The sequence below is a fragment of the Octopus bimaculoides genome, chromosome 24 (genome assembly GCF_046866305.1).
Source record: "Octopus bimaculoides isolate indiv1 chromosome 24, ASM4686630v1, whole genome shotgun sequence".
NCBI lineage: Eukaryota > Metazoa > Mollusca > Cephalopoda > Octopoda > Octopodidae > Octopus > Octopus bimaculoides.
In genome coordinates, this window is record NC_142951.1 from 21335924 (window position 1) to 21347766 (window position 11843).

The 11843-nt window shown below is 37.1% G+C and overlaps 1 protein-coding gene across 1 annotated transcript in view; it reads left to right on the top strand.

Annotated features, from left to right (window-relative positions):
• Window positions 1-1145: 1145 nt before the first annotated feature.
• LOC149131222 (plasma kallikrein-like) overlaps window positions 1146-11843 on the top strand; it is a 16970-nt gene continuing 6272 nt past the window's right edge. Inside the window, exons 1-3 of the mRNA XM_089340953.1 lie at window positions 1146-1295; window positions 6985-7135; window positions 10820-10947. Of these exons, the coding sequence (XP_089197079.1) occupies window positions 1235-1295; window positions 6985-7135; window positions 10820-10947 (340 nt within the window). The 5' untranslated portion in view covers window positions 1146-1234. The remainder of the gene's footprint in view (window positions 1296-6984; window positions 7136-10819; window positions 10948-11843) is intronic.

Below are 11843 nucleotides of genomic sequence, written 5' to 3' on the forward strand. Positions count from 1 at the left end.
ATGTGACCTGCCAAAACCAATAGCAGCCTATTTTCTGGTGGCCATATTGAGCTTTTTGTTTTCTCCATTCGGTGAAGGCTTATGAAACTTAAGTCACATGGAGCTGAATCAAACTTGTAAATGATATATATATATATATATATATATATATATATATATATATATATATATATATATATAAGTGACTGGTGTTTGGAAAGGCACCCAACTATAAAAACCATGCCAAAACTGACCTTGCCTGTGCTGGTACCACGTAAAAAGCACTTGGTCCATTCTACAGGGTGATTGGTGTTAGGAAAAGCATCTAGCCATAAAAACTGCACCAAAACAGACACTGAAGCCTTGTGCAGTCTTCTGTCCAGCTAGTTCCTATCAAACTGTCCAACCCAAGCCAGCATAGAAAGCAGACATTAAATGATGATGATGATGTCCTTTCACCTTCAGTTTCTATCTACCAAATACATTCACGAGGCTTTGGTTGGCTGGAGCTATAGTACTAGAGACTGACCCAAAGTGCCAAACTGTGGGACTAAATTTGAAACTACGTGGTTAGGAAGTCAGTAAAATCATTTTTTAGAAAAGACTTTTTTTAAAAAAAGGAAAACTGATGTATTCAACTTTTATTTTTATCATTTTCTTAATTTTCCTTCAGAAGAAGCATTGCCAACACAATGCCATCAAGAAATTCATGTTTCAAATTGTCATCCTCTACCAACAGCTGTCTATTTGCTCCTTTAGATATGCTAAAACAGTTTTTGTCCATTCAGTGATGAAAAATGAATACAAAACAAATGGTATTCAATCGTTTTTTTTTTTTAATAAGCAATAAATAACATTTATAACAATTTGGTGTCTATTTATCTATTTATGTTTCTGTCTGTCTCCTCCTCCTCCCCCATTTATCTCTTATCTAATTCTAGTTTCAAGTTGTCCTTTCAAAATTAAAATGACGCTTATGTGCTATGATCCGATCCAATCGATGCAATATTCACAAACAACACCGAGGACAGTGGAAGATTGATTTTTCTATTTGTAAAGAATGTTCTGTAAAGGAAAAAGAATGGATGCTAATCTTCCTTTTCTTTTCTTTTCTTTTCTTTCATTTTGTTTTGTTGTTGTCAAAGTCATCTTATAACTGAGCAAAGATCACTATTAAAAAGTAAATTAATTTCAATATTGTGCCATTTGTCCGTTAATATTTTCCTCTCTAGCAAAAATTTTTAATAGCTGCAAGATGTACACATTGTTGAGCATGCTGTGTTTAGTTACCATACTTTCACAGGCATCGGCCAAACGTAAGCTAATTATGGAAATATTTCTACTTTTCCTTTCTTTCTTTTTTTTAATTTTTTTTCCCATATTGAATTTTTTGATGTTTTAAATCCTTTCATTGTTTTGTGAAAAGGGGAAGGGCAATGATTTTCGATCCTTTTCAGAGTCTTCAAGAATGATGGGAGATGAGGGTAGGAAGTTATTTGTGGGCAAGGGACATGATCTGAATGCTTGCAACATGGTGATGATGATGATGATGATGGTAATGAATAGGCGCAGGCATGGCTATGTGGTAAGAAACTTACTTCTCAACCATATAGTTTCCAGGTTCAGTCCCACAGTGTGGCAACTTGGGTGAGTGTTCTCTATTATAGCCTTGGGCCAACCAAAGCCTCACAAGTGGATATATATCACATGATTGCTTTTACATGGCACTAGCATGGATGCTTTTATGTGACACTAGCATAAGTGCTTTGTATGTGGTATCAGCACCCATGAGCATTCAAGGCAAGGACCTCTCCATTGAGAAAGGGATGTAGAGGACATACCTGTATGCATGGATGGCCACAGTTTTACTTAACTTGATGTGTTTTCTTAACGACACCAAATCACCACAATTTTTGGTCCCTTGTCATCTCCTCTGTGAGACTGAATGTCTAAAGGTCCTTTCTCACCACTTCGTCCCACCTCTTCCTAGGTCTATCTTTTACACAGGTTCCCTCCAAAACTAAACTAGAGACCTGCTCTTCTCAATGCAGCTGTCCGCATTCATAGACATCACATGACCATACCAGCACAATCTTCTCTCTTGAACACTAATGCCTCTTGTACCCAGTTTTCCTCTTAAATTATTTACACTCTGTTGTACATGTACACTGACATTACCCATCCATCAGAGCATGCAGGCTTCATTTCTTTGAAGCTTTCACATATCCTCAGTCATCATAGCCCATATTTCACTGCTATGTAGCACAGCTGTTCATACAGAGGCATCATACAATCTGCCTTTCACTCTGAGGGAGGGGCCCTTTGTTATCAGCAAAGGTAGTAGATCTCTGTACTTTACCCAGCCTGTTCTTATTCAAACAACTATGCTTTCAAAACTGTCACCTCGATTGCTAACTTGGTTACCTAGGTAATAGAAACTATCAACAACTTCTAAGTATCACCCCAGACATTGAAGCATCTCACTGAAAGGATTTGAAATTTGTCTGTTTTCCTACTTACAAGGACTTCGGTCATTGCTAAGTTAACTCTAAGGCCCTTTGATTCTGGATCTTGCTTCCACACCAGAAATTTCTTCTCCAATTCTGGTAGTGATTCAGCAATGTGAACAAGGTCATCAGTACAGAGGAGCTACCAAGAGTAGTCAGTTTTAAATTCCTCCATTATGGCCAGGTGGACAAAAATGCGGCTGAGAACCATTCCTTAGTGAACTCCTGCTTGTACACTAAATTCATTGCTATATTCACTGCTGACCTTCACCTACTGGCAGCATCCTTGTACATGGCTTGTACTGCTCTCACCAACTACTCATTTATCTCTAGCTTCCACGTTGACCACTACCAGATCTGGGAGCAGTAGTTCTTCTCCCTGGTATACAACCAAACTGCATCTCATCCAGGAACTATGTCCCTCTCTGTAACTTTCGTGACCTGGTCCAGCAATTTGATAACTCTATAATTGTTTCTGTCTAAGGTGTTTCCATTACCTTTGTAGCAGTTAACCATAATGCTACTACACCAGTCATTCGGTAGGACTTCTTTGTCGACAACCTTATTGACTATTTGGATGACTAGGCCATATCTCATTCTGCCAGATATTTTAAGCATCTCAGCATTGATTCCTGATGGGCAGTGGCTTTCCCTGTTTTCATATCCTTAATTGCTTTATCTACCAAGCTTCTGTTGATTCAGATAGTTGGTCTCTTTGTCAGGTCCATATTAGACAAGCTTTCCTTCTCCCATGCATTCTCTACATCTAGCAGCCTTTCATAGTGGCTTTTCCAAGTATTTTTCTTTGCAGAATCACTAACTGCAAATGAACCATCATCCATGCAAACACACTTCTTTCCAACAACATCATAATTTTCTCTCACACACTGTCTTGTAATCCAAAAAAACCTCAAGCTGCTGGTCTTCACACTGCAGAATATTGGTGAACTTCTTCCTTTTCCTTTCTTCTTCTCCTCTGGCCAAACATACCAGTCTCCTAGCCTCTTTCTAGCTCCTGGATATAGTCCCCTGCTACCATACTCTTCCAGTCCTTTCAGGCCCTTTTCTTTGCTCTAATGGCCCTGTCTACTACACCAGTCCATTACCATGTCACCTTATGTCTGGAAAGGACTTTGCACTAGCCACAAATTTGGTCAGTGGTTCTCATTAAGTTGTCCTGTAGGAACCTAGTCAGAACTCCATCAAATCACAACCCAATGTCTTTAAAAAGAGGTCTTATGACGTAACATAGTCCTGAATACTTCTAAAAAGACCAGACAATTATAGGTCTGCTAGAGCAGGCCTGATTTGGGTCTAAACAATAATAATTCTACAGAAAGAGTAAATGTCTTTTTTTAACCATAGAAACATATTTACATTTACTAAATAAAGTATTTAATTCTTAGACTATATCATGTTTTACTTATCTAATTTCACTAATTGATTCATATCAGCCACCTCTTGGATAAAAGGTTTCTGTTATTGTGTTTGTTTTTTGTTCACAAGCCAGATCAGCTTTAATTGACCAAATCTATGACTAAATGAGTTCAAGCTGCAATCATTCCATCTGTTAAGAAAGATTACAGGATGTTACAAAAGTAATGCCTAATTTAAAAATTTAAAAATATGAAACCAAGCATTACTTTTAGGACATATATTATCTAATGTGCATTGTTTTGCATAAGAAAATTGGCCTGTGATTTGTGGGGGATGTTGTTATCATCATCAACATTATTTTCACATCCACTTTTCTATGCTTGCATGGGTCAGATGGATGCTTTTCCTGTTGCTGATCCAAGCAAGGTAACATTTCCCTATGATCAGATACACTTTTGCTGAATATTGAAAATGAATGATATTCATTTACCTGTTTGAAATGAATGACATTCCTTTACCTGGGAAGAGCATCCAGCCATAGAAACCAAGCCAAAACAGTCATGCAATAACAAGACGAGACACAAACACTCACACATGCATGCACACACACAAATATATGTGGGACTGACTTCTTTCACTTTCCATCTACCAAATCCACTCACAAGGCTTTGGTCAACCTGGAGGTATTGTTGAAGACACTTGCCCAAGGTACAACACAGTGGGACTGAACCCAGGACTATGCAGTTGAGAAGCAATCTTCTTGACCACACAACCATGCTGCACCTATGCACACACACACACTTACACGTGTGTGTGTGAGTGAGTGTGTGTGTGTGTGTGTGTGTGTGTGTGTGTGTGTGTGTGTGTGTGTGTGTGTGTGTGTATATACAGGGTGAGATTAAAAGTATAATTAGACATGAAAATTTTATTTGCTAGTTATTTAATTGTTATACATGCTGTTCAAAATGTCCTCCTTTTTCATAACACATTTCAATTCTGTACCTGCATGATTCATTAACAAGTCACAGAGTTTCCTCTGTTAATTTACTGCATTCATTTTCAATTCCATCGTCGCTATTGGATCAGTTGCACTTTTTGGCCTACCGCTTTGAGGGCGGTCAGCAACACTACCAGTTTCCTTAAAACGATTAATTAGACATCCAACAGTTGATTTTATCAGGTAGAACTTGGAGTGGATTCTGCCTGTTGAATTCCTCTGCAGCAGACCTGTGAGTAGCATCTGCTTCCCCATACACGAATACTAAGGTTACTCATTCATTTCATCTTTCCTTAGTTTTTCATTCATCTTACTTCATCAAAATTGTTTCTACAAAGAAAATATCAACACAAAGTAGACATTTAATTAATTAACCCCTATGGTGCATGACTTTTGCCTCACCCTATATATGTATGTATGTATGTATGTATGTATGTATGTATGTATGTATGCATGTATGTATGTATGTATGTATGTATGTGTGTGTGTGTATATGTATATATGTATGTATATATATATATATATATATATATATATATATGTGTGTGTGTGTGTGTGTGTGTGTGTGTACCTTGCCTTCATTGGATACTAAACTCAGCTTGCGAAGACCTGTTGGGGCAAGTGAGATCGAAACTGAACCAAATTTGATGACTGGCACCCGTGCCAGTGGAGCGCTAACAGCACCATCCGAGTGGGATCACTTCCATGCTGGTGGCACGTAAAAAGCACCATTTGAGTGCGATCGTTTCCAGCTTCGCCTTACTGGCACTTGTGCTGGTGGCATGTGAACAAAACATTAGACTGACTCCTGTGCAGGTGGCACATAAAAAACACCATTTGAGCGTGGCTGTTGCCAGTACCCACTACACTCTCAGAGTGGTTGGCGTTAGGAAGGGCATCCAGCTGTAGAAACTCTGCCAGATCAAATTGGAGTCTGGTGTAGCTATCTGGTTCGCCAGTCCCCAGTCAAATCGTCCAACCCATGCTAGCATGGAAAGCAGACGTTAAATGATGATGATGATATATATATATATATATATATATATATATATATATATATATATATATATATATATATATATATATATATATATATATGTATATATATATATATATATCATGAGTAAATCATAAATCCAAAAGAAAAGCACACTCTAAGTTATCTTTGTCTATCTTATATTTTAACTATCTTTGTCTAATTAATATATATACATATATATGTGTGTGGTGCGGGTGTATAAGACAGAGTGTATATGTCTATGTATGTGTTAATGTTTATAGTGTAAAAATTGTGTTTGTGTCAAAAATCATAACTTTGCAATATGGTAAATACAGATTGATACTAGAATGAAACAGAGACTTGGGTTAGTATAACTGACTGAAGCACATTTAAAGGTGGTTTCAGAATGACTACAGTCCAATGATTGAAACCAGTAAAAGAATAAATAGTGGCAGCCAATGTACCAAATCAGTGGTTCTCAACTGGGGTTCATATGGTTTTTGGGGGTCCATAGAAGATTTTGTTGTTAAAATTTATGTGCAATAAATTGCTTATACTTTTACAATACACAAAATATTTTAACAATTTGTTTTTACATAATTCATAATAATATTTAATTATAAAGATATAATAAAAGTTAAAGTTACCTTTTTGAGTCATACTGACTCATAAGGGCTGGTTTCCTGGTTTCATGGCGTATATATTCCCCACCTGGATGGGATGCTGGTCTGTCACACGATTACTCATTTTTACCAGCTGAGTGTACCTGAGTAACATGAAATGAAGTGTTTTGCTCAAGAATAGAATGCATCACCTGGTCCAGGAATGGAAACCACAATCTTACAATCATGAGTCCAACACTGTAACCACTGAGCCACGTGCTTCCACATGAAAAATATAATAGGAATTCTCTAAGCATCAACTGGCTATAAGAGTCCATCTGAGTAAAATTGGAATTAAAGGAGTCAATAGGTAAAAAATGGTTGAGAACCAGAGTGCCAAATGAATTAATCATTATTTCAATTGCTGATACTATTTGTCTGTATGCATTCCTTAAATTTTACTATGCTTATATTTCACTTTCTCTCTTTTTATTTTCTTTTTTCTCCTCTTCATTTCTCTAGCTCCAGTAACACACATTGTTGATGGTTCACCTGCTGAAGAATGCCAGTTCCCTTCAATTGTTCATCTTCAATTTGAAGTGTATGATGGAATAATTGAATGTGGTGGAACCTTGTTGAGCAAGAACCATGTTTTGACAGCAGCCCATTGCTTGTAAGTTCTCTTGGACAGGGATAGCAAATGTGATTGACCCTTTAGCATTTGAACCAGCCATATCTGGCCCAAATATTCTACCTTATTTTATGTTCAAACTGACAAGATTCATTCCATTACACCTTCCCTACAATATCATTCTAAGAATAAATAATCACATCATCAAGACCTCAAAGCCTTGAGATCCTGCATGATTAATTCAAAATGTGTGTCATTAAGTGTTCCATTTGACTGAGTAATCTGAATGCTAAAGGGTGAAGTCCTGTTTATCTCATCTTTTATCTTTTACTTGTTTCAGTCATTAGACTGTGGTCATGCTGGAGCACTGCCTTAAAGAATTTTTAGTTGAATGAATCAACCCCCAGTATTTTTTTTTTTTAAAGCCTGCTACTTATTCTATCACTCTCCTTTGCCAGACCACTAAGTTACGAGGACATAAACAGATCAACACTGGTGTCAAGCAGTAGTGGAGAACAAGGTAACAAAACACACACACACACACACACACACACACACACACACGCATTGCTGACCTGTGGGTTTATGCCAAACACCTGCTGTTATGTATGCAGCAGTTCTGGCTATCAACTGAATCCATTGTGAAGGTCACTCCACTGCCTTCTGGGTAGGGCAGGCAGTTCTTATCTGCCTGGTGGCCTTGATGAAAGAGGTTGTATGGTGAACGAGATTGAAGGGGCTGAAGATAAACACTTCCCTCTTTGGCCAACCCCTCATCAACTTCTTCAAGTTTCACATGAAGTGGAAAATAAGGACGGAGTGGGAACTGGGGAAAGATACCTGTTCCGGGAGTCAGAGCACAAGTGGTTTTATGAGGTTTTCTCCACCAGCAGCCCTTAAATGTCTCCTCCGTATTGAGGATTACACATTGTGAAAATGTCATTCTTTGCGTTTTTCTCATTAAACCTGTTTACATGCAAAACCTTCACAACACACACACTCAATACCTTGTCCTGTGCTGTTCATACCGTTTTTACAATGTAATCCCAATTGTAGTCAATAAAGAATCATTATTGTTATTGACTTAGTGGTTAGGGTGTTGCACTCATTATCCAGTGGTCATGATTTCAATTCCTAGGGCAGGTGGTGTGTTCTGAAACAAAATGCTTCATTTCACACTGCTCTATCATCACTTCAACACCTGACATATGGTATACCTTGCACCTGTCCAGACAGCATCAATTTGATGGAAGAAGTGAGCTAATGTACAGCAGAAACATTTGATCCCTATAAACAAATCATTTTTGCAGGCCATTCAGCAAAAGCTGAACACTCATAAATCGTCTTGGAATCATCATTATTACTGTTGTTGTTGTTGTTTTTATTATTATTATTATTATTATTATTATTATTCAGTAGTTTTATTTTTATAATGTGCTTTCACTTCACTACCGAGCGCAGCTCTGTGCGCCTTGGGTATGTGCTGTGGTTTGCTGTGGTGCTCCTATGTTTACTGTATTGAAAGTGTTTTGCGTAGGATGTGTGCAGTACCCAGTAGTGCAATTTTCTGTATGTTATATATATTTGTAAGTCCTGCAATTTTTGTTATGTATTTGTCTGAATATTTTTTTATTATACCGAAGGCACCTACTATGATAGGAATTGTTTCTGTTTTTAGATTCCACATTCGAGTTATCTCTATTTTCAGGTCTTTGTATTTTGAAAGTTTTTCCATTTCTTTTAGAGAAACGTTGTCATCTGCTCGTATTGATACATCAATTAGAAAGCATTTTTTTTCTTCATGATCTTTGACAACTATATCTGGTCTATTTGCCTTAATTTCTCTATCTGTGTGTATTGGCATATCCCAGAGTATGGTTGCTTTCTCGTTTTCTGTGACCTTTTCTGGCGTGTGTTTATACCATCTTTTTTCTGTTGTTATTCCATAATGTTGGCATAGCTTCCAGTGTATATAGGTCCCAGCTCTGTCGTGTCTGTGGATATATTCCTTCTTAGCCAGGACTGGGCAGCCAGAGATAATATGATTTATTGTTTCTTGTCGATCTCCACATATTCTACAGTTACTTGTTATATTTCTTTTCATTATGTGTTTTTGGTAATTTCTGGTGGGGAGGCTTTGGTCTTGTGCAGCAATTAAAAATCCTTCAGTCTCTGCTTTGAGTCCTGAGCTTCTCAGCCATTGCTGGGATTTTTCCCTGTCTATTTCTTTCGCATTTAGTTTAGCCCAGTATTTACCATGTAGGGGCTTTTCTTGCCATCGTTTTATCATGGTCCGTTGCTGTTCTAGTTTTAGTTTGGATTTCATTTGTTTTATAGCTTTTGTTGTTTCTTCTTCTTCTTCGTATTTGTTAGGTAGATTGATTTCTTGTTTGTATTTGTCAGCTTCCTTAAATACTGAAAACAGTTTTTTGTTTTGCTCGTGTTTTGTGGCTATTTGTATTAGTTTCCCTTGCTTCTGGAGTAGGTATTTTTGCAGTCCTATAGTGGTTATTTTATAATAGTTTTCTAGCTGTATAAGACCCCTGCCACCTTCTGTGCGTTGTATATATAGCCTTTCTATGTCAGATTTTGGGTGGTGCATCCTATATCCTGTCATTATTTTTCTTGTTTTCCTGTCTATTTTACATAGTTCGTTTAGTGTCCAGTTAAGGATGTTGTAGCTGTAGCTTATAACTGGGACAGCTAAAGTGTTGATACCCATTATCTTGTTTTTAGCATTGAGCTCTGTTTTTAGTATTGATCTAACTCGTCTATAGTACTCTTTCTTTATTTTTTCTTTCATTTGTGTATGTTGTATCCTATCTAGTTCATTGACTCCTAAATACTTATATGGTTGGCTTTCGTCTAGTTCTCTTATTTCATTGGCTTTATCTAGTGTTATATTGCTACTTTTAACTAATTTTCCTCTTTTCAGGGTTGCTTTGGCACATTTTTCTAATCCGAATTTCATTTCTATTTCCTTGGTAAAGCCGTGTACTGTCTGTAGTAGTGTTTCTAGCTCTTTGTCGTTTTTTGCATATAATTTTAGGTCATCCATATATAGAAGGTGGCTGACTGTTTTTCCATAGCATTTGTAACCGCATCCAGTTCTATTTAGCAATTCTGTTAAAGGTGTGAGTGCCAGGCAGAACAGGAGTGGAGAGAGCGTGTCTCCCTGGAATATTCCTCTTCTAATGGGGATGGCTTTCGTTTTCACAAGTCCCTCTTTTGTTTGGAGCTGTAGCACTGTCTGCCATTTGTTCATTGAGTGCTCTATGTATTTTATGATAATTGGTGCCACCTTGTTTATAGCTAGTGTTTCCAGAATCCACGTGTGGGGATATTATTATTATTATTATTATTATTATTATTATTATTATTATTCACTTCACTACCGAGCGCAGCTCTGTGCGCCTTGGGTATGTGCTGTGGTGCTCTTATGTTTACTGTATTGAAAGTGTTTTGCGTATTATTATTGTTTTTATTATTATTATTATTATTATTATTATTATTATAGATGTTTTCAATCTAGTTTGGATTCTTTGCCATCAAATTTGATGGCAAAGAATCCATACTAGATCGAAAACATCTATATTCTGCTTCTTCTTCTTCTTCTTCTTCTTCTTATTATTATTATTATCATTATCATTATTATTATCATTATTATAATTATTATTATTATTATTATTATCGTCATCATCATCATTATTATTGTTATCCTTCCAGCCCCGAGGATTTCTACATCTATGGCAGTTCTGTTAACATTGGAACCACCAATAACACAGTGGCAGGACGGCACCTAACATTTGTTAAAGACTATGCAATCCACACTGAATTTAGCCCAGATCCAATGCGTAAGTAGAGTGAAAGAAACTCATCACTCATTGACTAATGAGTGATGAGGTTAATGTCACATTCACTTCAAAGAGTGGAAATAGTGTTGGCGTTGTTGTGGTTGTGGCAGTTGTCATTGTGGTTTAGTCCCAAGGTAACTCTGATAAACAGACCTATGTAGGAATGCGGTTTGACCATGTCCTCAAATGTCCTCAAATTTCTATACAGCATATTTTGCCTTTTTTTCTTCAAGTATATAAGCAACAATTTCATTCCCGAGCAACGCCGGGTGCCTCTGCTAGTATACATATATATTGGATCATCCCATAAATAATGTAGTTTTTCAATTGCATGAACTAAAAGTTGGAGGGAGATGGGATAAACTACCTGCATCAACTTGCTACATTGTCCAGTACATCCTTCATCATTGGCATCATTTTAACATCCTTTTTTCTATGCTTGCATGGGTCAGAGGAAGTCTAATGAAGTTGATTTTATACAGTTGCCAGCCCTCACCTGTTTCCAAGCAAGGTAATATTTCCCAATGGCCAGGCATGTTTTCCAAGGAAGATTGTAATCTAATGACACCACTTGTCTCATCTTCTAGGCTGTGGTTTCCAGCTCGGAATTTCTGGAACCACCACTGACACTGGCTTACGCTTATTGTCCAATCCCCATATACTGCGTTAATATTCCTCATACTTTCTGTCGTGTTGCTGCCTTTATTGAACTCAAAAAGCAAAATTTGCCGATATTGCTCCTTTGTCACTTCAAATATAGCCTTGAAAAAATAACTGTTAAAATCGAACTGCACTCTTCAAAACTTGCACTGTGAATAAGTACAAAGTAAAACTTTTACCTGCTTTTATAGCAAGTTGATGCAGGTAGTTTATCCCATTCTCCTCTGACTTTTAGT